We start from the raw sequence: 26353 nt of genomic DNA, 5'->3' as shown, positions 1-26353 counted from the left end.
AAAGCACAGGTTCTGTGGCGAGGATGGCGAAGGAGGAGGAGGAGGGGAGGGGGAGGTAGGGAACGAGGGAGGAGGGAAGGAGGGAGGGAAGGAAGGAGGATGAACAGGAGGGAGGATGGAGAGGAGACAGAAAGCTTAGAGGGGCATCGACGTGGTCAAGGTGTGTGTGTCACAAAGTGGCAGTCCGGACAGATTTCCTTCTATCCACAATGCACTGACAGCAAAGAACGCGTCCTGTTCACTTTTTTGTTTTTTTTTGTTTTGTTTTATTGTTTTTTTTTTGTTAGTTTTTTTTGTCCTCCTTCAGTTTGTGGCCGTGTCGAGGGGACGTGGTGTTTCCAGAGGCCTCAGCTCTCTCACACACACACACACATACACAGTTTCTTCGAGATTTCTTCGGCGTCAGTCCAGCCAACATTAACTCGCAGAGGCATCCCTGGAGGGGTAAGGTGGAGCGGATGGGGGAGGTAGGGGAGTGGGGTGGTTGAGGGGGGGGGGATCAGTGGCCACTGTGCGAGAGCTGATTGGTCGCAGCTGTTGTTGCCGTGGCAATAAGAGAGGAAGTGAACAAGTCTGTCATCTTCAGTTATCCCCCCCCCCCCCTCACCCTCAAAGTGGAAGGAGCTCAAGTACCTGGTATGGCTTAGAGGAGGGGTGAGGAGAAGAAAGGGGGGGAGCCTTATACCGTTCTTTGCTCATTTTACTCTCATTAGGCAAATGTTCGTTATTTTTTAATAATATCTGGCATTTTTTTTTTTTAGAAGTATATGTTTGTTCATTTCTATATATTCTTTGAAATTAAATGAAAAGTTTTTGCACTCATTTGTCTGGCACATTCCATTTTCGTCAGCGCAGAAGAGTCTCCATTGAGTCTGGTGGCAGAGAAGCTCGGTACAGTACAGTCCAGAAAGCTCATGGTTGTTCTTGTTTTTAATGATTGTTGATTATTTGAAAAGGTGGGGCAGGGCGGGGGGCGGGGGGATGAGGGGCAGGTTAAGGTGGATCGAGGTGGATCGAGGAGGAGGAGGGAGTGGATCGCTCTCCCACTCACTCGGGGCGCGATGGGTCTGTTTTAGCAGGTGGCCTCTGTCAGCAGCTCCGAGCCCAGCAGCATCAGCAGCAGCAGCATCAGCAGCAGCAGCCGGAGGGAGGACGGAGGCATCAGAGGGGCCTGGCCCGAGTCGGGGCCCCTGCAGCCCCCCAGCTCCGACTCGCAGCGGGCCTTCTCGCACAGCAGGCCCGTGTAGGCCGAGGGACAGTTGCAGCGGACGTTGTTGACGCACACCCCGCCGTTTTCGCAGCGCAGGAGTTCGTCGTCACAGACCCGGGCTGCGGTGGGAGCAATGTGAAGACAGGAGAGACGGGTGAGGGTCAGACACACAGCAGAGCTACAGGTGACACTTGACTTGAAGTTTATAATATTATAATTTATCATGTAACACCAGAAAAATAAGGTTGGAAAGTGATCAATGTGAGGACATCGATCAGTTTACTTCAAGTAAAGTGTCACCTTGATTCATTTGCCCTTAAAGGGATAGTTCAACATCCTCTTGACCTTGCTGTATTTCTGAAAGTCAGGTGCTCTGATTGATGCTGCTCTCACATCTGTACAGCAAATTCAAAACTACTGTACAGACGGCAACATGTTAGCGTAGCTTAGCACAGAGAGCTACAACAGCAGGCCTGGCCCCAAAGTGACTTACCCAACATTTGTTTAATAAATTTGTAGCAAAATCAAGCTGTAACACATTACCAGAGCCAGGTTAGCTGTTTCCTACTGTTTCCACTCTTTGTGCTAAGCTAAGCTAAGCTAAGTGCTGCGTCACATTTGCTTTACAGATGTAACAGTGAAGTCAATCTTTGCATCTCAATCTGCAAGAAATCAAATGTAAAGCTATTATTTTAGCATTTCACACTGGATTTTCATGAACATCCAAATATAAAGTAGTCTGATTTAAGACAAACGCTGCAGATCATGTACAGTATCATAATTACACCTGGTAAAATTAGAGGGAAATCAGGTTAGTGTTGTTAGTGTGTGTTTGCATCTCAGAGAGTTTTTACTTCCCCTGTCTCATCTTTCTACAAAGACAAACTTATTGCATCACAATAAAGATGACATAATAAAATGAAAATTTCACACACAGTGGCTTCAAAGGGCTTTTCTGTCACACCTACTATTCTAGTTTAAGGCAGTGACAAGCCCTCTATATTTTAAACCTCCCATTAGGATTTAATACCACATTTTCATCATGTGCAGATCCTTCCTTCTTTTTTTAAATGTAACCTATAAAGTCTCCTCCACATCCTCCTCTAACAATACGACATGTAATTGAACATTATGGCACCTGACACTTAAACATGACAAATGTGATGTGTTTTTCTTTTTTCAATGGTGACTAAAAATACACATTAAACATTAGAGCTTTGATGGTCTGTGGTTATAACGTATTCAAAATCCTCTATAGACACAAAACAGCTCATAAAAACTCATATTTTACATGTTGTATGTGTAAATTACATTTTAGTAATTTACATTTCCGTTCTAAAATATTATTGAAGACCCCCGCCAACCAAAAAAAAAGAGAGAAAGTTATTTACTACAGTTTCCTCAAAGCCTGAGAGGCTTTCCCTCAAACAGCACTGACTTTAGACAAACTGAACGTCAGGTGAAAATTGGTGTATATTTAGAGCTGGGACGCCGAGGCCACTCTATTCCCAGCGGAGGCAAGCTGTCAAGCAAGCTGGAGGCAAACAAAGCTGCGCGCACAAACTAATAAACCAACAGAGACAAATAAACAGTGATAAACACAGGGGCCACTTCTGCCCATTTCAGTCCTTTATGGGAGTGGAAAACAATGTGGTGAGCAATCTATGAACTCTATGGGACATAAATATCACAATAACAAATATCAAGCCTATCCCCTAACACTCACAATAGGATGCATGCTGTCTCCCAGGAATCGCCAAATACGGCTCTGATGGGAGGCTTGTTAAGAAACATTGACTCCACGAATCCCATTTGTGCCACGTCTGTTTTTGTCGGAGAAAAAAACTGAGCTGCCGTTTGGCATCGGTGCATTTTTTGCTTCCGGCTACCACTCGCCAATTACCATGCACAACTCGATCCAAATAAAACACCTGAACTCTCTCTTTGTCTTTCTTTTTCCTCAATAACATATCAATTTCATGACCAACAGCTGAGACTTAACCAATAATATCTCGATGAACAACAGCTTCAGTATTTGGTTAAAAACCTGACGAGGCAACAGTTAAACCGTCTCCTCCGCGATGACAAAGAAGAACAATCAAGTTGATTAATGAAAGAATCATGTTCCTCTCCAAGACGCCTTCATATGATCAGAGGCTTCTCTAATTAGACATCTCGTCACTCTCAACTTTCCTCGCCTTCATGATAACACGTTTTGCAACATGTTGTGCATTTCTAAGGATAATTAAAGTGTTCTACATTTCGTCTGTGCTCTGTATTTATCCTGAAATGGTGCACAAGCTCGGGTCAGTCATGTGCAACAGGCAGAGGCTGCATCACACAACCTTTTATTTCCACAATACCCACGGTAGGTAGCATTTTAAGGTTTGTACTTAACCTCGACTTGATCTGTTTTCCAGAAAGTAGTCTAAGCCAAAATACAGCAACATCTCAACATCTTATTTCCTATTTTCTCTTGACTTTAGCTCGACATAGAGAAGTTGAAAGGGACTTTTCATTTTGAGGTGAAGCAGGCTTTTAAAACTGATTTTTTGCTTGATGCTCAACACCAAGGAGCAAGTTAAAGATCTAACTTCAAAGAAAAGTTCACGTTATGATCGAGGCCTGCGGGGTGGAGCGCCTCGTCGGCTACTGGAACATAGATATTGATTATTTAAAAAAAAGAAAAAGAAAAAAAGATGAATCAATAACAAGCTGTTGGGTCAGTGAGAATAAAGATCCTGTGGCATTTGGACGGATGAGGGCACATTAGGGGGTTTGGTCTGGTTCTTGCGACAGAAAACCACCTCCAAACTTTAAATATGATTATTCTGAATATGAATAAAGGATTATGTTGAAATCCTGAAAAGTAATCTGAGGTAAAGCAGAACAAACTGAGAGCCCTGCACCTTTATCTCCCACCACATTAACCATTTCTCCACATGTAAACAGAGCCTCCACAGGCAGGAAATGACAAGATTTGTTGCGTTTGCTTTTGATATGAGTGATAATATTTAGAGAGGGGACCGATGAACTAGGTGTGCCTGTCTGGGGGCTGTGATGTGTTTGACAAGAGATCTGAGTTTTAATTGCATTCTCCAGTCTGCATGCAGATCGAGTCTTGGGCCATGCACATAAATACTGCAGCAGCGGGGGGGCAGGGGCGAGCGAGGGGAGGTCAGGACGGCAAAGTTTTCAAACTACTTCAGAGGTGGAATAACTCAGCAGCAGCTGAATCTTCCTGGAAAAGAAATATTTCAGGTTGTTTCCCATTTTTAAAAGCGTAGTGGGAAACGTTACGTGCAGCCGGTGAGAGAGAGACAGAAGGAAAACAGGTTTATGTACCTGTACAGTATTTCCCACTTTGTTGTTCAGGCTATTTTTCTAATTACTGTGGAGAAAAAAAAATAAACTGGCTTTTTAAGATATTGCCAGAGCAGTGGAGATTTTTTATAGCGACTAAAACATCAACGACAATACTGTATGTGGAGAAATCTATAATAGAAGCAAACACAGTCGTTTCTCCAGCACAGCCTCAGTAGACCAGAATACACTGGTGCTGCAGTCAGGGGTTTTTATCTTTGCTGTACAGCGTCACACCCAGAGCGCCAGGACCAAATATAACACTTCACACTAACTGAAATAAAAGTAGATAAAAGAAAGTCAGAACACCAAGAGAGTAAATTACATTTATAGTAGCTGCAGCCCGAGTTGGATTTTTAAATCCTGCACATTAACACAGTACTACTTAGAACTGGAGAGATGATAATTCACAAGGTGTGAAGACAACTGAACACTTTGCACAATGTTAATTTGGTGTCACTGCTTCATAGATATCAAACATCAAACCTACAGTATTCATCCATCAGGTTCTGTCTCTTTTCCACTTTGACTTTTTTTTTTAAATGTTTGTTCTTAATTGGAAACATTTTATTGCTGCTGCTTTAAAGTTGGTTTGGTATGTGTGTGTGTATGCACTCAACATAAGGAGGCGTGGGGTTGTGAGCCGGGCTGAGCAGAACCAAACCGAGCCGAGCCGAGCCCTGTCCTCACTGAGGCCTTTTGTGTAAAGCAGATGCACGTGTTGACAGTATGTGTTCTCACACTATACACGCTGAATACATTTGTCAAAAAACAGTCAGGAACAGTGCATTTTAATGAACATCCATCCGTGTCAGGAATGATGAAAATAAAGTGTTTATTCCTTCAACACTGAATTTCAATCACAGTGCACCTGACGTCAAATCACTCACTAGCACGAGCCAGACAATGATTTTAAAGTCACAGAAATTGATTTCATCCTGGTAATATGGTTTTTGAAGATGCTGTGTTATGTTATTCCAGGTTATTGCAGCTGCTTTTAAAATAACTGGATTAAAAGTGGACCTTGATGTTATATTTCATCTACATGATCACACTAGTGTTGCACTTACTTATTTACCCTTTGATGAAGCCCTTCTCTCATCTACAGCCCCCATGTGCATTGGCTTTTAATTGATGGATTTCCACGTACTGTTGAACAGCAGAGACAAACAGAAGCTCCTGCAGTTTGGAGTCTGATTGACATGACAACCTGCCACCTCAATAATTTAGATTTATATTCTTTGTATATTTAACATGGAGCTCTATCAACCATTTAGAGATATTAGGTTGTAACATTTACATTGGAGTGACTCTCTGCTTTTGTGTCAGTATTAGAGTTATATACAGTATTGTCCATGTTTGTCCAGCCTCCAGTCTTTGCACCAAATAAACGGCTGCCAATTTATTAAAGTTAAGTTTCTTTTTTTTTCCACCTTGGAGAAATTTCTACTTAATTACTCGGTTGCCCTTTCCCTTTTTTCAGAAGTCATACAATTAACTGCTGCAGGTTTAACTCAACTCATTAAGATAATAACATCAATTGTGCCCAATGGCGAAGTGATTCTTCTTCTTTATGTTTTTCCTGCTCAACTTAATTTCCTTCATTTTCTCCTGTTATTTTGAATAAATTATCACAAACAAAATGAAGCCATGATCTATCTCTTCTCAGGGTTTATGTTGCGTATTAATTCTAATATGAAGGATCATTCAGAGTCTCCATTTGAAAATATAACGTGACGCCACTTTACAGTGTATCGAGCTGCTTTATTTAAGATGCCTTTGTTAGCCAGGATAAAGATTAATGATGAGCTACAAGAGGAAGGCAAAAAGATGTCACCACCTCATGGAAGAGATTCAATAAATCTGAAGCAAACGTCATCACAGCTGAGAACCAGTGACACAAAGGTGACTATTCAGATGCCAATTAGCAGCCATTTCAGCTGCTCTGACATTAATTCATTCAAGTCTTTTAAACCAGAACAGGATCTCATGGAAACCAGTTTGATCCTGAGGTATTTAAGTATTAGTGTCCAGAATAACCAGTTGTTTGCATTGGTGGTTTTACAACTTCAAAGTTCAAGAAGTTCTTTCCTCAGCTTGTCAAAGAGAAGTAAACACCTCATCACGAGGCGTGCACTTTATTTTGTCTACCTCCTGTAGGTTTGACTTGAAGGAAACAATGAAAAATTGGTGACATTTGAAAAGGAAAAATGACTACACGGGGCATGCATTGCAAAAATGACCGGGGGAAATCTAGAAGTTAGACAGTAATAAATGGGCTGGAACTCAAAACAACCTGCATTCCCCTTTAAAAAATGTTGGATGACATTGTCCTGTTGTGGACCGGCGAGGGGGCGATGGCTACTCAAACAGATCACAGGCAGCCCGTCCACTGGTCAATATTGACTCAGCTGTTGTGTTGTTGACGTGCGACATGCTCGGATAACTGAGTTGCTGAGCAGCATGCATCCGGTCATGCCATCGCCTTTTTTATTTATTTATTTTTTTTCATCTCCATTTGGGCCACAAACAGCATCTGCTGATGTTACATATTTAACGCGGCTGCAGCGAGTGCGGAGTGCAGGTTTCAGGGTTGTGAATCAGACGGCTCTGCTCAGTGTAGGTCAGGTTTTTTTTTTTTTTTTTGTCAAAGCGGCCGGACAATCCTGTGCATGTGCAGCACACGTTTCCAGCCAAAGCTCAGGAATCATACAAAGAGAAAAGAAATCAAAGGGAGAGAGGGAAAGAGAGAGAAAGAGAGGGGGGGATAGGACAGTCAGGAGCTGCACGGGGAAGGTCGGTGGTTCTACTTACATTTGCAGCCATCGTCCCACAAATAGCCGGGGAGACACTCCTGACACTTGGGCCCTGTAGTGCCCTCCTTACATATACAAAATCCTGTGCCATTACAGCGATCACTGACTGAGCCATAGGGATTACAATTACACTCTGGAAAAACAAGACACACACATACACACACAGGCTGGAAACAGGGTGGTGCTTTGACTTCCTGCCACATGTTCTCACAGCGTGGACCACAGTCCTCGAGCTCGACTAGAAGCTCAACCAAGCACTTCATTAAATTCAACTGGTGAACTCGTACAGGACAAAAAAATGCTACCATTTCAACTGCAATGGAGACAGAATGAGAAAAGAATGAAGCTGATCATACTGTAGATGCATGAACACATTGTAAGTTACATTAAGGCATATCTGTAATCATTCTGAAATGTATTTTAACATTACATAGGTATGCAAAGTGCGATGAGCAAATATTCAAAGCGGTATCATTAGCTTTGATTTACAATGGATATAATGCACTGATCTGCACATGCTTCTCTGAATTGATTCACTTGTACAGGAGAGAGAGAGAGATGGTGCGAAGAGACAGAAGATGAGATGAGCACATGTTGGATGGAAAATGCAACAAAGACAAAGAGCGAAAGCGAAGGTTTTAGAGGAATGAGAGTGCGGTACATTGAAATGGGCATTGTTGTAATATGTACTTTAGTTCTCTCTAAGTCTCTAATGGAAGTACATACTCATTGTTTTCCCTCCTGGTTCAATTCTTATCTATGACTTTGATATAAACTTCAGACACCGGCCATTAGCTGTGATTAGTTTCCTTTTATAAACCTACTCTGAAAAAAAAAAAAAACAACCTGTCAGGTTTCTAGTGTCCTACAGTCAACCGACCTTCCAGCTTCTTCAGCAGAGACTGGAGAACTCCGCAGTCAAAGTGACACCTATTTTGACAGTCCCTGACCGTCACATCGCACCTTCTGTGGCAGCGCTGGCTGCACGTGGCTGCACCCGAGTGACACCCGAGGGGGTCAGGCGAGGAGGGGAGCAGGAGACGGCAAGTGACAAACGGAGGGGTCAGCCAGAGAGAGGCAGGGTGAGGCCGAGTTTGGCACGAGGTAACGCCTCGGTGACTCTTAACGCCTTGTGACGGGTTTCAGCTGCTACTCCTGAGGCCATTTCATGTATATGACATATGCACTCCGTGGCACCTCTGACTGGCGGTGTGACTTCCCTGCGACATTTCTCTCAGAACTCTTGTTGCCTGTCAAACCCACCCTTCCTCCTCCTCCTCCCCTTTCCCCTGTCCCCTCCCAACCCCACAGCTCACAAATACACCTGGCACTGAGCGCTGTGAACTCACACTCCACATGCCAGCTAAAGAATCCAACAGGGAGCCAAACTATTGCCTTAGGATCTACGTGAAATGCAATTTCCCCCACTATTTTTTTTTTTTACACATAAGAAAAACAGACGATGCAGGATATGAGCCCCTGCATAAAGGTCATGGACAAAGTAACAGAAACACCAGATGAAAATGGCCTTTAACTTCTGACAGGCTGTACTGAGCACCAATTAGGAGTCTGTAATGTTTTTCCAGGTCACAAGCAAACAAGTACAATTACATACAGATACTAAAAAAAGTACATTTTAGGAAATAAAGTATATGTTTAAAGATCAAAACCGGAGTCACCGAGCCACTTCTTCCAGTTCTGGTCCCGACTGAACATTTAAGAGATGTTGCATGGTAATAAGTGAGATTTAAAGGTGCTGGTTGGCAGATTTTGTGCCCCCGTTGGCCAGAGCTTCACTAGCTGCTTCCCTTCTCTGTTTCTAAATTAAAGAGGAACTATGCAAGATTTTTACCTTAATTAAACAGCTTTGAAGTAATTGTGATGGTTAAAATGGCTTGATACAGGGAAAATGGAGGCTCTCTGCCTTCCACCTAATGTCTCTCGGATGAAGACCAACCTTGAAAGAACAGCGTCTCCGACCCGGTGGCCCAGCAGCACCACGACTTGAACATGCCTCGTAATCCGTATTCACTTATTTATGACAGATAAGACTACACAAATCTACACGTTGTAAAACATTATGATAAATAACGATCCATCGTTCCACGGATTGCCTTCCCGCCAGCTTCATTGGAAACAAGTGCACATGGCCAGGGGGAGGGTTAGAAAAACAGCAGAAAATCGACTGCACTTGCATAGTTCCCCTTTAATACTCACGTTTACTGGACAAACACCCTCAGCAAGAGGGTGAATGAATGGACTTGACTACATGTCAATGAAATGTTTTATAATTCAGGTGTTTCCATTAGTTTGTGCACATGTATTATTAAACTATGTGATTCTGGGTTTAAATCAACACTTTATGTTCACATGAAGCCTCATAAACACAAAACACCAGCTACGATAAGACTCTATATCAGTAAATACAAGCTGCTGATATTCACCATCAACAACCTCAAATCTGACACATAATAAAGACTAGAAAATCTTGACTGAAGCTGAGTGACTAGTGTCCTCCATGAAACACTCATTGCGACGTTTTAGTAAGTGACGCCGTTGTGCGAAGGCAGAGGAAGCAGAAGAGGAGGATGTGGACACCACCGAAAAAAGACATGGAGGCAGGAGGATGCACAGGTGATGAAGCTGTGGGGGGATGAAATGTGACACTTTCTCTGGTGACAAGTCACAGACAGGGGGTGAGGTGGGGACAGTGTTTGTGTGAAAGCAGTGTGGCAGTGTGGCAGTGAGAGTGTGGGGGGGTGGGGGGCCCAGTCGGGGGGGAGGGGTGGGGGAACTGACCTATGCACACATTTTCATCATCCGGTTCTGCCGAGGCATTGCGGTAGTAGCCCAGCTTGCATAGCTGGCAGTGCTGGCCCCTAGTGTTGTGCTTACAGCTCACGCAAATGACGGTGTTTAGCACTTCGATGTAGCTGCATCGGTGGGAGTGGCCAAAGCATTCACAGTCTTGCAAAGAGAGAGGAAGTGTAAAGGGCAGAGAACAGAGAAAAAGAGAGAGAAAAAAAAGAAAAAGAGAGGAGAGAAAGAGAGAGACGCGGTGGGAGCGTAGAAACTTGCTGTTGCTGCGAGTGCTACGGCGGCGGGGTTAGCAAGAAACCGAAGCGAGGCGCCATGACATGCAAGGGTTAAAAAATGGAAACGAGGAGAAGAAGGAGGAGGAGGAGAAGGAGGAGGAGGAAGCGACGACGGAGGGGGGAGGAGGAGGTTAAGTTCATGATCAGTCTGGCATGGGCACAGCCAGAGTTAGAGAACAAACAGACATCACACAATACAGCACAGCGTTAGTAGATCTCAGAGAGGTCACAGCACTTCAAGCACACCACCACCACCACAACAACAACAACGACGAGGCAAAGAAGGCTCCGAGATGACGGCACAGAGACACGGCCACTCGGTAAACACCACACAGCAAGAAGACAGGTCAAGCCATGAATGATGAAGATGGATCTTTCAACCTGGGGAGGGGAAAACCTTCGTGTAATCGTGTCGCCGAGCTCTTGAATGTCGCGGTGTATATCTGATTTCATGTGATGAGAATGGGAGATGAGATGAAAACTTTTTTATGCTGCTTCATGTCACAAACCCGTGTAATGAAATGCCTGATAAATCTCAAGTCCAAAGCCTGAACTCATCAAACAAATATGACCAAAGCAGCTGCTGTGAAGTTGTTTTTCTTTTTTTTTTTTAAAAAGGTTTGTTGGAGCCCCGACTTCCTCCGACAGCAGACACCAGTAAGGCGAGTGAGCGTATGGCGAGTTGCAGTTGGGAGAGTGTGTCATTGCCTGTTATGCAGTGTTATGTCACGCTAAATTAGAGTTATGGAGGTGTAGCTGGGCTGCAAAACCTCACGCTGCAGCCTGTGATAGTCACTGGCAGCCCTGCTCTGAGGGGCTGCAGGCAGGATGGGGTGGAGTAAGGGAGTAAGGGGGGGGGCGGCCCCGGCTCAGCTCTCTCCGAGTGAGGATCAGTCTGCCATGCTGAGTGACCGCTGACACGATGTGTCACACTGCAGACAGATGTGACCCTTAAGCCTCGCTGGCAGCCGCTTGGACAGAAAGCCCACTCACGGATCCAGAATAGTAGGGTTGGCTGATGGGGCTTTGGTCCAAGGGATTGTGGTTATTAAGGATCTGTATTGAGGTCAGGTCTCTCTGTCCGGCCACTAACAGCCCGACAAGGCTTGGAAATGAAGGAGCAGCCAAGTCTAGTCCACTCCGCAGTACCTTTCACCTGAAGCAGGGCGTGTAAGCTATCTACATTAGATGCCTCAGACGTACTCTCACAAGACAAATAATCTCCCCTTTCCAGAAATAGGCTAAGGTCATAAATCATGCACGCACAGGGAATAAAAAGTCTTGAGTCGTGGAAACACATTCCCCCCAAAAATACTTGAGCTTCAAACACCCACTTTATTTTTCAGCGAAAAAGATACGAATCCAAGGGACGTTTATAGTGTTTAGAAATGATTCCATAGACGAATGGATCCTCGGTGTGCGCTCTACAGTGAAAACCATCAGTCCAGCACTGACTGGAGATGTGCATACAGAGTGCTCTTGCATCGGGTCAGTGCTGCAGGGCGGGGGGGGGGGGGGGGGGGGGTTATGGGGCTTACATTTTAAAACAGACACATCAGTTCATACATTGAGCAGGCTTGGGTGTGGGACTACATGTAGGTGGGGGGCTGGGTTGGGGGTCATCTAGGGGGCAATGTATTCAATTAATACCAGAGTTCCTACCTCGCTTGCTGTTTGCAACGTGGACAGAAGGGGCAGTGGACAATGCAACCTGAGGAGCTACTAGACGAATTCAAAAGAAACAAACAACAACGACAAAAAAAACAAAAGAAAAGAAAAAAAAAACATGATATTGCAGTTTAACATAAAACATGTAAATGTCAGAGAATTGAGAATATTGAGCATCGTGTTTCATAATAAATGTAACTGTAAAAAAAGAAACGAAAAAAAAAAGAAAAGAAACATACGCAATAATGATGAATGATGGCACGGGGAGATAAGGAGTGTCATTGCCAAGTGAAGTTGGCTGCAGGAAGCAGCATCTGTTACAGACGCCTCAGAAGCCGAACAATTCAAATATTATGGTTCCTCGTTTATGCTTCATTTCATTAACAAGTGCTTTATATAATTCAAAAGCCACTGCGTGTTTCCCCAGACAGAAACTGTCCCCTGATAAACTACTCTCCACCTCGGTGGAGGCCAGCCAAGAAATTTCACCCTATAAATTTGTGCACAGGAGCGTGGGTAAGGAAACGGGCTCGCAGTGAACACATCAATCCCTCAATTCCTTTCCGGTCATAAAACAAACAGTGGGGAAAAAGAAATAATAGGCTCAGCCTCTGCCATTGCATTTGTGACATAAGCCCCTGACACATACAACTGTGTGCACATGGCTGCAGTCATGGAAACACAGAGCCGAGTGGTTGCGAGCTAGTTGTTCGAGAGGTGGCTGCACATCACACGTGACGTGCAGGGTGGATTGAGCTAACCTACAGTAGCATCAATCTGCATAACACCACCGTGAAACCTGCTGCTTTTCCTTCCTGATGGGTCTGAGAAGCTCTCGCACTAAAATCAAGTGTGTGGGCATAAATGTACAGTGCATTGAACGTTGGAGAAGATAATGCGCGGCACTGCAGCATGTGGCAACATGAGTGCCACATGAATACACAAGAAAGAGCCGGAGCCCTTTTTTTTTATCATGAGCAACACGAGCAAGTCTGTCAGAAAAAAAATAACCAAGGGAGTGTGTGGGGGGGGGGGGGATGCTACCAACAAATACTCAGCAAAGAACTACTCAACAAAAACAGTTGTTGCATAATCTTAGATGCCTACCTTCTTTTCGGTTAGCGACACCTAGGGATGACACATTCGGCCGAACTGCGTGCAATTGAGAGAAACCAGCAGTTATTCATGTGCACTTGTGTGATGCACTGAGTTACAGATCAGTCTAGAGGTGGGGGGGGAGAGGAGGAGGAGGGCGGGGGGTTTGGGGGTGTGGTGGTGGTGCAGTGGGGGGGGTGGGGGGACTACGTGGTGGCAAGTGGAAACACACAACTGGAGACACGGACATGTCCAGCATGACTCAAATCAGTTAAATCAGATAACAGCAAATACAATGGGGCGGGGCTGACATGGACGAGCAAAGAGAATGCATCCAAGGACCCAATAGAAGGACATTGGAGAGACGTTGTATGTAATTCATATGTAATCTGCCGTGTATGTGTTCGTTCATGGCAATGACAATGAGTGAAAAACTGAAGAAAAAGATTTAAAAAAAAGATAAAACCCTCTTAAACTTATTATTTAAGTCATGACTTATGCAAGCGAGTCTAAACTATGTATAGCAAATTAAGTCGTTAGGGGGCATTTTGTTTAATTCATCACATCGACTATGCAATCAATATCTAATTACAGTGTATTTCTGGTGGAGGAATAACAATGAATAAATAATGGCAGGTGTTGGGACTTGGAATGACGGACTGCTGTGGGTAGCATAACCTCATAATTACATACAAGTCGGTATTTCCGTGTCAGGGAAATACTTTGTGGTTGGAAATGGAGAGGACTCAAGCAAAGGGAGGAATACGGATAAGTTTCCTCATCGTGCCCCTTCATCTCTTCACTTGATCTTTCTGTCCTTTCGCTATTGACTCCATGAATCATGCAATCTTGGGTAATTAACGTCCAGTGGTGTCTTGGCGAGAGGCCTATTATCCTGACGACGGCTGCTGCTCACGGCGGCTGGATGATTATAGAAAGAGAGGAATTGTTTCAAACCTTTTCTTTTCTTTCTCTCTGCTTTGCATCAGAATTGAATAATATATTAGCTTTGAGCTTAGCGTGTCTGCACAGTGTGACTTTCACATTTAAACCCACCTAACGTTACCAGACACTGATTTAAAAGCTGCTTTAACAAAAGACGAACATGCAGTGTCTCCTCCCTCTTTTCTTTTTTATCTCCCTAAAAAAAATTAAATAAATAAAAACAGTGCCACACTTGATCCTGTCTGGGGATCCTGGCATCGGTGATGCCTGTGACATGTGCAGTGGGTTAAAGTCACCTGAGTCACATGATGAGAGGCACTTTGAAAATGACACATTAACAAATAAAGAGCCGGAGAACCAGGGCGCACCACATCACCACTCACACTTGTGAATCATTTTCATTTTTCATATCTGTGGTGCAGATTGTGTTTTATTTCTCTGCTGAGCAGCTGGTTTACTTAAACAAAACTGACTCAGGAGGACATGAGCAATCTGTGACGACAACAAAAAAAACAAACCAAACCAAAGAAAACACACACAGGCAAAACTGCTCTGTCTGGATCTATAAAGTCTAATTGGTAAAGTGCGTTCATTTTTTAATTATTCTATGTTCGCAATTGATTGGATGTAATACACATCTGGGTTCCATTAATTATTTTGTTATGGGGAATATTCAGGTAAGGCGAGCTAAATGAGTGGTGACGGATTTTAATCAATGCCATACGCATAATGAAATGCAATCTTGCAGAGCCAGAATTGTTTTGTTTTTTTTGAAAAATATTAATTTCACTTTAATGGTCCGCATTAGGCAATTCTGCCTGGCTTAATAAACTTGAAATAGAATTGAGAAAAGTCAATAAGGAATTCAATTACCTTCAAACAACAACATGAAAAGTGCAGCGCTTTCTCTTCTCTGCTCACAAGTCTTCTTTCTAACAAGCTCAAGGACGTTTTAACCTTCGTTTTGTCCACATTATTCGTACTTTTGTTTTCTTTTTTTTCATAGAAACGCACACATAAACGTGGTTTGTGTTTGTGCACTGCAAACATCCTCATCCTCGGCTGAAGAGCCTTAAAAAAGCAGTCGGTGTTTAGTTTTTAGTGTGAGAGGCTGCTGTGACGAGACAGCCGCTCGTGAGAACTCTAAATCCCTGTGGGCCAATCTGGATGAGGAGTGAAGACTTTGGTTTGTCAGAGTGTCCTTTCTACGTCACCCCCCCCCACTCCCCAAACCAACCCCCCCCCCCCACTCAATACACACACACACACACACACTCACACATACCACTTATCTGCATGCACACTCTCCCCGCAAAGGATTTGAGGACAGCCGTTGGACATGGTCTGGCCTGGCATTTGGATGGGACGAGGAGGACTGATGTGAATATGTATGCTTGTATATATACAGCATGTATGAAGAGCATGCACGCACACACACGCACACACGCACACATTATGCTCCAGCCCGGCCATGCATGGGCTTAAAGCATGAGTCTACGGTGTGAGGAGGTGGTGGGGGAAGATTAGCAGAGAGAGGGGGGGGAGAGGATGGTTTTGTCTTTCTTGGCCACATGTCCATTTCTGATTCATGACATAGCATCAGACTTTACAACCAGTGTTCACTTCCTGTGTAAGCCACCGCTCTAAAGCCTGATTAAAAACCACCTGGGAACAATCTGTTTCCACCCTACGTCGTCTCTCACAGCACGATTTTGGGAAACTTGCCCAGCGGACATCTTAGCCCCTTAAACGATGAAAACAAGACAAGTGTGTGTGTGATTTGCATGTGTCCCTTGGTAAAAAAAGAAAAAAACCTGACAAGGACATGGGAGTATTTTGAAAATATGAAAATCACACAGCACACAAACACAACAGAGCTGAGGAATAGTTTGGAAAAATTGATATCAGCAGGTTAAATATGAAGCTGAACCAGCTGAAGACTTAAAACAGAGAGTCTGTCTTTTTTTTTACACTTTGCTTCTTGTTAAATAAATAAGACATCATGTGTTAATTAATGAGTTATGGATATGCTGACAGGCGGTGGCAGAGGCAATCATGTGCACTAATAACTAATCAGAGGGTCGATGGTTCGATCCGCGGCTCCTCCAGTCTAGGGTGAATGTATTGTACAAGTGTGTTCAGGGGTTCATGAAGCGTACAAAAGCGTTTTATATCTAAGTGTGTAGGTTAAGCTAAACTAACAGTCGTCTGGTTCAGCCTCATCTTTAACAGAGACACACGAGTGGTTTCCAGTCCTCTCATCAAACTCTCAGCCAGAGCGCATGTTTCACAATACTGAACTATATATCTAAGTTAAAGGGATAGTTCAACATTTTGGCAAATCGGCCCATTGCCATAATCCCTATAGTCATAGCAGTAGGTTTGTTACCTTTAATTGTCCGTGCAAGCTATTTTTAGAACGGCGGAGCAGAGCCACGAGCTGCTCAAAACTACGTTCAAGGGGCTAATGGGATTTCTTGGTTTCCCTCAGCAAACTCATCAAATACACAATCCAACAACTCCAACACGCTCTGGTGGATAAGTTGTGACCTGCACATTCACCACACTATGAGATAATAGCGTAACGTTACGAGACAGAGTTGTTTTAGAGGTAAATGCAGAGACTGCTTGTTGAAAAACTGCCCCCGACAGGAACGCGCATCAGCGGTTTTGCATGAATTTACCTCGATAACAACAACTGTCTCGTTAACGCTCTGTTATCTCATAGCATGGTGAATGTGCAGGTCACAACTTGTCCACCAGAGCATTATGGAGTTGTTGGGTTGTGTATTTGATGAGTTTGATGAGGGAAACCAAGAAATCCCATTAGCCTCCGTAGCGTAGCTCCGAGCAGCTTGTGGAAAATGTTGAACTATCCCTTTAAATGGTAATGAACTTGAAAATTGGATTTACAGTAGAGACGATATCATAATTATCTTTACATGATTCGTCTCATAAAAACAAAACCAGCTTTCTGCTAAACTTTGGCCAGTGGCCGGAGCATGTGAGGCAGCAACTGCAACAACACGTCTTTGGTCTTTGGTGTTTATCGTCACTTAACAGGCGTGTTAATCACCGTCTCTGCTAAACTCACATGTCTCTTTAACCAGCCCGTCTATGTTTGGGTAGGGAGGGGGCGGCTCTGCTGATCGATGCGCTGCCCTGGGAACAGAGGAGACTCGCTAAGAACAGGGCAATGAGAGAAATGATTAAGGAGAATTGAGCCGGGCTGTGAATGCACTTTGACTTGTTCAATACAGCCCTATGGTTCCTGCATCACACAGGCTTCCAGGCAGCGGTAACCTGAGTCAAGGCACCTCTCTTCTTCCTCCTTCCTCCTGAGGGGCTACTGGTTGACGAAGATAATACCAGCCCAGGCGCTCGCGGCTTATATTAAAATGACCTCCTGTGACATTATACTGGCAGAGAGGTCTTGGCAGTTTAATAAAGTCTAGATGCCATTTATTTATAATGCATAGGAGAAAGGGGGAGAAAAAAAAAAATGACATTCAGCATGCAGAGCCAGGCAAGTGTTATCTGGTTGAGTTGAATCTGGATAAAGTAAATTAATATGCCCACATCATGACAATACAGCCCCCCCCCCCACACCCTCCAGCTACTCCATAACCCCCATCCCAAAAAAGGAAATAAAGGTTTGTCAACAACTTTTTTTTTTCAGCGATTCTTCGCAGGAAGATCGAAATCAGAAATGAACACTTGGCAGCAAGTTCGGGGGGGGGGGGGGGGGGGGGGATGCATGGTGGACAGTGACACAATAAGGCAAAGCAAAGCATAAAGCATTCAGAGAGTTATTTGTAGCAGTTTACTTACTAACTGGACCAATGTTATTAGGAACACCTGCAAGAGAGGAAGAGAAAGAACAACTTAAATCAAGGCATGTGACACAGTTCACTGCAAAAACTAAAAAATCTTACCAAGAATATTTGTCTTATTTGACAAATGACAGAATGTCATTTCTAGTCAAAACAAATCAAATTCTACTTAAAATAAGACTCATCACATTAAAAAGTAGCAAATCTGATAATGGAGCATGTTCTTCTTTCTTAAGCACAAAAAACTTGCTTTCACTGGAAGATTTTGAAGTGAAAATTAGTTTGAAAAAAGTGACAATTATCTGAAAACAAGTAAATTTTTAGGTGATGAGTCTTATTTTGAGTGGAAAGAGATTAGTTTTGACTAGAAATGAGACATTTTGACAAGAAATAAGACAAATATTCTCGGAAAGATTTTGAGTTTTTGCAGTGTTATAAGGTTTCAACAGCTGCAGCGTTTCTCCCTGCCATACTGTCCTGAGTCATCACCACCACAGTGACCTGTGCTGTGTGTTCACCATGATTTTAAAAGCTGCTGTCTGCTGCATGTTTAGCTTCACACTTGTTTGGTTTCTTCTGGTTTGCTCCATTATTTCTGCTTTGATGTCCCTGCTGTTAGCGGTGCCAGAAAAGGTCACTGCTGCCTCTGCTCCAGACAGCAAAGGGTACAAAATGTCCAAAACGTCACTGGAAAAACTAATTCTGGGCTCACCGTGATATTTGAGTTATTTCGAAGTTTCAAAGTTGTATTCTGCTTTAAGAGGCTCAGCAACATCATCCTTTAAAATATGTGTTGCCAATGACACATGAGGCAAAAAATTCTCATGCACAAACAGACACACACACACACACGCTCGTACGACATATCAAATGGCATCGTAGATGGAAAACTCTGCCTCTGACGCCAAAGGAGGACATGTTTTATCCTGCTGCCTGCCTGCCTGTCTGTCCCTCCATCAAGCAATCCCTCGTGCCAGACAGCCACTGAGCAGATAATACAGTCTGTCTCATCCCCATGGTGACCAGATCTCTCCCGCACCAGGACGCTGGCTGGCTGGCTGGTTTGGAGAAGACGGACGAGACTGAGATGTTCACAGGTCTTCTTGCACCAAATCACTTCAACCATCTGATCCAACCACCAACGTTACATCTCGGTTTGGGATTTTAATTAGCTGTGTCAATATGACGGTCTCACTCTAAGAAGCTCAGACTCTGTTTTTTTTTCTCAATCTGAATCTTGAATCTGCACGTGAAGACGTATTTTTGGTTAAAGGGATAGTTCACCCAAAATTGAAATTTCACATTATCTACTCACCCTCATGTCGACTAAGGGCTGGGAGAAGTTTCAGAGTCCTCCGTGGCTTCTCTGAGTTACAGGGGGTCTCGGCATAGCAGTGCATGTCCATATAACAGTTGCAAATGGATACCAACTGTCTTCGTGACAAAAAGACACACCAAAAAACATCCAAATACCTCCATGCTGCTCGTATGTAATGCCCGTCTTGTATTGAAGCCCCGAAATGCGAAATTGTCCCGAAAAAAATTAAATAAGTCTATATTTCAAGCTTGTTTTGTAGCGGAAGCTCCTCTTTCCGGTTCGTATAGACTTATTTAATTTTTTTCTGGACAATTTCGCATTTCGGGGCTTCAATACAAGACGGACATTACATACGAGCAGCATGGAGGTATTTGGATGTTTTTTGGTGTGTCTTTTTGACCCCCTGTAACTCAGAGAAGCCACTGATAACTCTGAAACTTCTCCCAGCCCTTAGTCGACATGAGGGTGAGTAGATAATGAGTGAAATTTCAATTTTGGGTGAACTATCCCTTTAAGGTTTTTTTTTTTTTGGTCAGAGGATTTTTTTCAAATCATCTGTTTGAACAGAGGCCCTCACGCCCCATTCACTATACAGTACCTCCTGCCCTCAATAAGGCAGCCTGCCCACAAAAACAAACAAGCCCCCTCACCATGGGAGGGGGAAGCATGCTGGGCAGGAGAAACGCGCCCACATAAAAACTGCAGAAGAAATGAAATAAAAAGCAGCTCTATCTCCCTCTCTCTCTGGCTCACATCTCTCTCGTCATCCGCTCGCCACCAACCTACGGCGGAGGAAGCCGAGGAGGCGAGCCGGCATCTGTGCTGGAGTTTTTGGTGGGGGCCCTTTTATCTAATGGAGCCGTCATGAAATATCTCCAAGCACTCAGGGGAAACATGAGGATATCCCGAGTGTTTGTGCCTGCTTATGTGTGTGTGTGTTGTTTGTGTGTTTGTGTACGTGGAGTTTGATCAAACCGCTGTCATTCAATCACCGTTCCTCTGATCTCTGCCTGCCAGCCGTGTTTAGGAGCCAAATCTGTGACCTGTCTGAGAGCTGTGAAGTACAGGAGGCTGTGCTGACACACGGAGCCACAGCGTAATGGATGTCAAACCTCAAGGGGCCGAGCAGATGCTAACCAGGAGACAGGAAGGACGAGGACAAGGACAGTTTGAATCACAATCACCTTAATCACCCAGTACAGTCAGATTTGGCAGCGCTGGTGTCACAAAACTGATACAGAGGCACAGTGAGGATTATGTGACTGACAACCTGTGAAACACCTCCCACTAAAAATTACATATTTAATCGTAGCAACTGCAGTTAAGAGCTGTGTGTGTTTATAGTAAGAAATTGTAGCTGGTGTCTTTTTTTTTTCTTTTTTTTTAACCTTTCTAAAGCAAAAACACAAGAGAAAAGGTGTAATAAATGGTGAATCTGCTTAAATGCAGTTGGTACAAATGTTCAGGTAACAAAAATCCCTCAATTTACAGAGGTTGCAATTTTAAAAAAGGCCTTTTTTCTCAACCAGAATGCTGTAAGAGTTTAGGGTCAAGTTAAGTTAGTTGCTCTATCTTTGGTTTTCCTGCAGCCAACAAACCCTGAGGAAATGAAACACACTGTAAGTTAGTCTTTATCTTAAATGTCATTTCTCCAGTTCTGTTGAAATAGTGAAAACGCACCAGGTTAAACAGGGTTACGTTTCATTTTTTTCCTTATCGCACCTGGCTCTGGTTATTACCATTTCTCCATTAAAAAGGCTCAATCTGCATTATTGCTGCAGATACAGACACCATTATCATCCGCTTTCACATGCATTACAAACTCTATTCACACGTACGCCGCTGAGCCAAACATACATTTACAAAGGTCCTGCAGTAATTCACAGAGTTGAAAGTGTTTTCGCTCTGTAACTGAACTATATATACAGTATATATATATATAAAGACTGAAAGTAAAAAAAAAGAAAAAAGAAAAAGACAGAGCTGTAATGCAGTGCTAAAAAGGGCCTAGTTAAGTAGCTGACAGAGCAATAATACACTGGCACTATCTACATCTAGTCTGGAAGATTAGCAAGGGACCCACTACATTAACTGAAGAGGGATATAAATATAAAACCAGAGAGTAGGAGAGGTGACTTGCTTCTGTTATTACGGTGCTGTAAGTTCACAGTTTGAGCAGAGAGAATATTCGTCAGGATGAAATATGTTCACACATGGTTTCGTCTGCACATGGTTACTGTAGGGACTCAATGGTCCTATTCATGTACTGGGGGAGTGTGTTGAACCTGTCACACTTCAGTAAGATAATGTTTGTGACAATAAATCTACTTTCTGTAATTACACATTGTAAAATAGATGCGTATCTCTTCTTTAAATCGTGTAAATATAACACGCTTGCGAAATAAATGATGTTTCAAACAAACAAATTAGGCGTAAATCAAAGTGACCGCTCGTTTGACAAATTACTCGCTGTCACTCTGTTGAGTTCGGGGGCCAAACAACCTTATCTTCCGGGTCATGCTCTGGAACACCAATGGCCTGTCAGGGTAATTATTTGCCGCTCTATGAACAACCTGTGGGGTTCGAGCAGATGTCTAGGATCCCATGTCGGGTCATTCGATTAATTTTCAATCAGCGTCATTTCCAATCTCCTTCACCTGGCCGGCCCCCGCCATTACCAAGCACGGCTGCAATCTAATTCTGTCCTATCGCACAGGAAGAGCATTAGGAGCCGCTTTGTGTTTTGTGACGGTGTGCTCTATTGATTTTTATGAGTTGTGCAGGGGATCATGCGAGCCGCTGGCTGCTGAACATGATCTCAGAAGGATGGGGGTGGGAGGGTGTGCGATTCACCGAACATGATCCACGGGATCAGCACATGCGACAAACACCAACACACACACACACACAAATGTGGGCATTAAAATACAGTAGAGAGCCTGAGTCATATGGGGCATCAATGGATTTACAATAAATGTCACTTCACAGAGCAGCACGGTTACAAGTCCCACTGCTCGACGCTCATACTCCACCGGTCCAGATCCAGTTACGGCATCAACCATCCAGGACCGTTACTTTGAATGGATTATTAGAGAACCATAATGAAAAGTTCTCCCATGGATCTGTGGGCTTTGCCTCTTTTGGCGTACATCCCATTTCCTCTCTGCACTAGCTCATCTGTCATTTATTCACACATGTACGGAAAGAGCGGATGAAAGTGCCATATGGTTCCTAGATTCTACTGTCAAGAGCACGCTCTGCTGTTTGTTTGTGTATGTGTGTGTGTGTGTGACAGAGATGGAGAGATGTGGGCATCATTACAATTGTGTCTGTCAGTATCCATTCAGCTCTGACCTTCCATGTGTCTCACCTGTTTGCCTTGCCGCTACCTGGGCGACTCCGGAAAAAAAGGAGCTTATCTGCTGAATTTCCACAGCAAGCAAAGTTGGTAATTACTTTCCCTTGGCTGCCATCATTTTATAGCAATCCATCATCATCCGGAGCTCTTTGGCTATACAGAGCCCCTGTGATGGTGGTGACAGGCATTGCTAACTGGTTAGCAGCGGAAAAGGCTGCCAAAACCAAGCACACAGCACGCAACTTGATTGAATTCCTCAGGAGTAAAATTACGGCTCGCCTTGCCAGAGCGGCCGGCTCGCTTGTTCGCTCTTAATGTGTAGATCTGAATTGAAGGTGGCAAGTCTTAAAGTGCCCAGGAGCAAGTTGGAAGGAGCACAGTTTAAGGTTTCAGAGATGGAATGAGGTGTAACGTCGGTGGTGGTGGTGGCAGCGATAGGGGGAGAGAGGGAGCGAGGGAGTGAAGGAGTGAAGGAGGGAGGGAGGGGAGAAAAAAATCTGGAGATGGAAGAAACAAATATTTGAAAGAAAGATTACCGTCACAGCCGCACAGAGCTGAGATGTGGAAAAGACAGAGTAAACAAGCTTGGTCTCTGGGGTGGTTGGGGGTGTTGTGGGGGAGAGAGGAAGACAGAGGAAGAGTGGGAAAGAGAGAGAGGGAGAGAGAACATGAGCATGAAACAAATCAAGAGGTGGAGTGAAAACAGGCGGAGGCAGAGAAGACGAAAAAGAAGAGTAAAAAAGGGTGGTGTGGAAGGAGGGCAGAAGGAGCAGCAGAATGAGAGGATGCAAAACACAACAGGCGATGAGTTTTGAGAGAGAAAAAAGAGAAAGAGAATGGGGATAAAATGGAAATTCAAATAGCTGTGGAGAAAAGAAAGAAAAGCAGAAATGAGTGGGTGAAGGTGGAGGAGGAGCTATGTGTGCACCGAGAGTGTGTTTATGTGTGCACACGAGAGATTATAATAAAGTCTCACCATAGTTAGATTTAAAGGAGAATGACACTCAAATGAAATACTGGTTAAAATAAAGTATGTTTTGATATTTGCACCAGTGTAACAACAGTAATGTGATTACATTAGTGCAGCATTAGCGCTTCATTAGTAAAACAGACTGAAGAGTAATGTGCCTACACTGATGCATTAGTTAGTAATGAACTACTCTGGGCTCATTTAACTTTTTAATGGCTTTAATACATTGTTAAAAAGACTGGTTTTTGAAGGCAGTTTGCTGTGTGTTTGTGCAAATCATACAAATTAAATCTGAATCTGTTGTTGATATAATATAATATAGGTAACACATCCTGGAAATGTGAATATATATTTATATTGTATACTGTATGTATATGCAGTGATGGTTCCTTGTGTTTTTCACTCACAAAGGAATGAGATTTATTCCACAGTGGTATTATCAGTTCCTTTGGGATTTGGTGCTGCCATTGAAATATGTATAGTTCCTCTGCAAGAGCGAAGATTACTCCAAAAAAAAAAAAAAAGAAGAAAAATCTAAATTTGCATATGTGTGTCTCTGCAAATGAGTGTGAGGTGTTATGTTTGTGTGTGTGTGTGTTTGGTCTCGATTCCACGATCAGCACCTGGCAGTTGGACTGGAGGACTGATAATCAGGCTGCAGCATCTGCTAGCTTTGCATTAACGTGCACTAATTACAGAAATACAGCAGAAAAAAAGGGAAAGGATTTTGTTTGTCATGTTAAATAATCCATGTTGTTATTGTGACGGCCTGCTCCTGATGTGACTGTGCTTCTTCTGCTCATCTGGGATCATGGAGGAGAGGCAGGGAGGCGGGGGGAGGGCTGATGTGGATCTTCTTCTTTCCAGGCATCGGATGAATCATTACAGTGAAATCCACTGCATGTCCATGACTTTCACTGCTTTGATCAAAGGAGATCCATAAACTGGAGGCTGGCTCCAGCTAAATCTGAACAAGTGTTTCCTAATCCTGCCCTGACAAGGAAATCTATTCCTCTTATCAAGATACAAACGGAACAAATGAGGACTTTTCTCCTTGAAAACAGTCGTATCGAAGAAGAAAAAAAAACTGCCTCACTGTGACATGATTTGTTCAAATATTCTTTTAAAAAATGATCTCTCAGGATATCAGCTCCAAAAACAGTCAAATAGAAGTGCAGCAGCAAAATATCACACTACAAAGACAAACTCCTCTGCTCCTTTGTGGAACAGTGGTTCAAACCTCCTCCAAGTCTGATCAGCAGCTACTGGAGGAGCTGGTTTGAAATGCAGAGGTTCACTTTCCTTTTCCACCAGCACTGTGAATATTTAATGAGTGTGTTCGATAAAGAGGATTTCAGGATTTTAACTGTTATTAACTGTGTTTTTTACCAACTCCAACATCTTGTGTTTCTCTGTTCCTGTGCCTCAGACAAAGATCAGGTCGCATTTTCTGATTTCGACAGCACGTACTTCCTGTATCGTCCCTGCTCATGTCTCTATCTGCAAACAAGTTATGAGGAAAGCTTGTGGTTTTATTCTTTCATTTGCACAAACATGAAATACTAAATGCAAAATCATTTGGGGCTTTGATGATCTGCAGATGGATTTGAGTTCACATATATCGGATTCACGCTGGTCATTAGTCTGAAAACCCAAACAATTCTGTTTTCTGTAACATTAACATTACATTTTACCAGTTTATTACTATTTATAATAATTTGAAATGTCAAGCAGCTTCAAATCACGGTTCTGGTGTTTTGATTTGGACAGATTTGTTGATAGATTTTGTCGACTTCATTTCATCCGACCACCTCCTCCTCTCTAATCTCTAATCATTTTGACAGAGACAGACTGAGGACAGTCGTGTGTCTCGTTTGCACGTGCACTGACTGATAAAACCAAATATCATTTCAGTTCATCAAAACAAGGTAGAAACTGTTTGCAAGTTCTAATTAATATTCTGCTCGATGATGACAAACTTCTAAAAGCTTTAAAAGTCTAATGGGATATCACCCAAACACGCCGAATTATACAAATTCTGCAAATATTTAAGCCCATATTCAAAACAGCTGGACACTCTCAGTAAATATTACTCAATCAGGAATAAACAGTGCATTTATTGGGGATTATTTCAACCATATAATTAGTGCAGAGTATTTCTGGCAGCAGAACGGTGCATAAAATTGGGCTTAAAATAAATACAGCTCTTATGTTCTTCAATAAACACTGAACATGTCTCCCAGTACAACCGTGTTATTTTTGAGCTCTTAGATACAGATGCATATTGATAAGAAAAAAGGGTAAAAACAGCTTTAAATTTTCATTCCTGTGATTAAAACTTCAAATTCAGTGGATTGTGCTGCTTTAGTTGAGGTGAACACACCTGTGTGAGGTGACATGTGTGAAGTTGAAGCAACCTTGATCTGATGATAGCAAACTAAGATAAGCTACGCAAAACTAAGACATGCTAAGTTTTAAGTTAAACTAAACTAAACTAAACTAAACTAAACTAAACTAAACTAAACTAAACTAAGATAAGCTAGTCTCACGCTCACTTGGACTCAGTATCTCTCAAGAACTGATTGACAATACCTGTTTTTGGCCATCATTTAAGATTTTGTATTCAAATTGTGACCAAATGTCACATAAAGAGTATAAAATTATGAAACAATGGTGTTTTAT

The 26353-nt window shown here is 43.1% G+C and overlaps 1 protein-coding gene across 1 annotated transcript in view; it reads right to left on the bottom strand.

Annotated features, from left to right (window-relative positions):
- Positions 1-1072: 1072 nt before the first annotated feature.
- ntng1a (netrin g1a) overlaps positions 1073-26353 on the bottom strand; it is a gene marked incomplete at both ends in the record, with an annotated part of 91953 nt that continues 66672 nt past the window's right edge. The window contains 6 exons of the mRNA XM_083995252.1: positions 1073-1329; positions 7388-7522; positions 10189-10356; positions 12147-12206; positions 13260-13304; positions 18024-18050. Of these exons, the coding sequence (XP_083851378.1) occupies positions 1073-1329; positions 7388-7522; positions 10189-10356; positions 12147-12206; positions 13260-13304; positions 18024-18050 (692 nt within the window). The remainder of the gene's footprint in view (positions 1330-7387; positions 7523-10188; positions 10357-12146; positions 12207-13259; positions 13305-18023; positions 18051-26353) is intronic.

Source organism: Trachurus trachurus, assembly GCF_905171665.1.
Source record: "Trachurus trachurus genome assembly, chromosome: 20".
In the NCBI taxonomy this organism is placed as follows: Eukaryota; Metazoa; Chordata; class Actinopteri; order Carangiformes; family Carangidae; genus Trachurus; species Trachurus trachurus.
The sequence above is the reverse complement of the archived record's forward strand: the minus strand, read 5'-3'. Positions and strand labels throughout refer to the sequence as shown.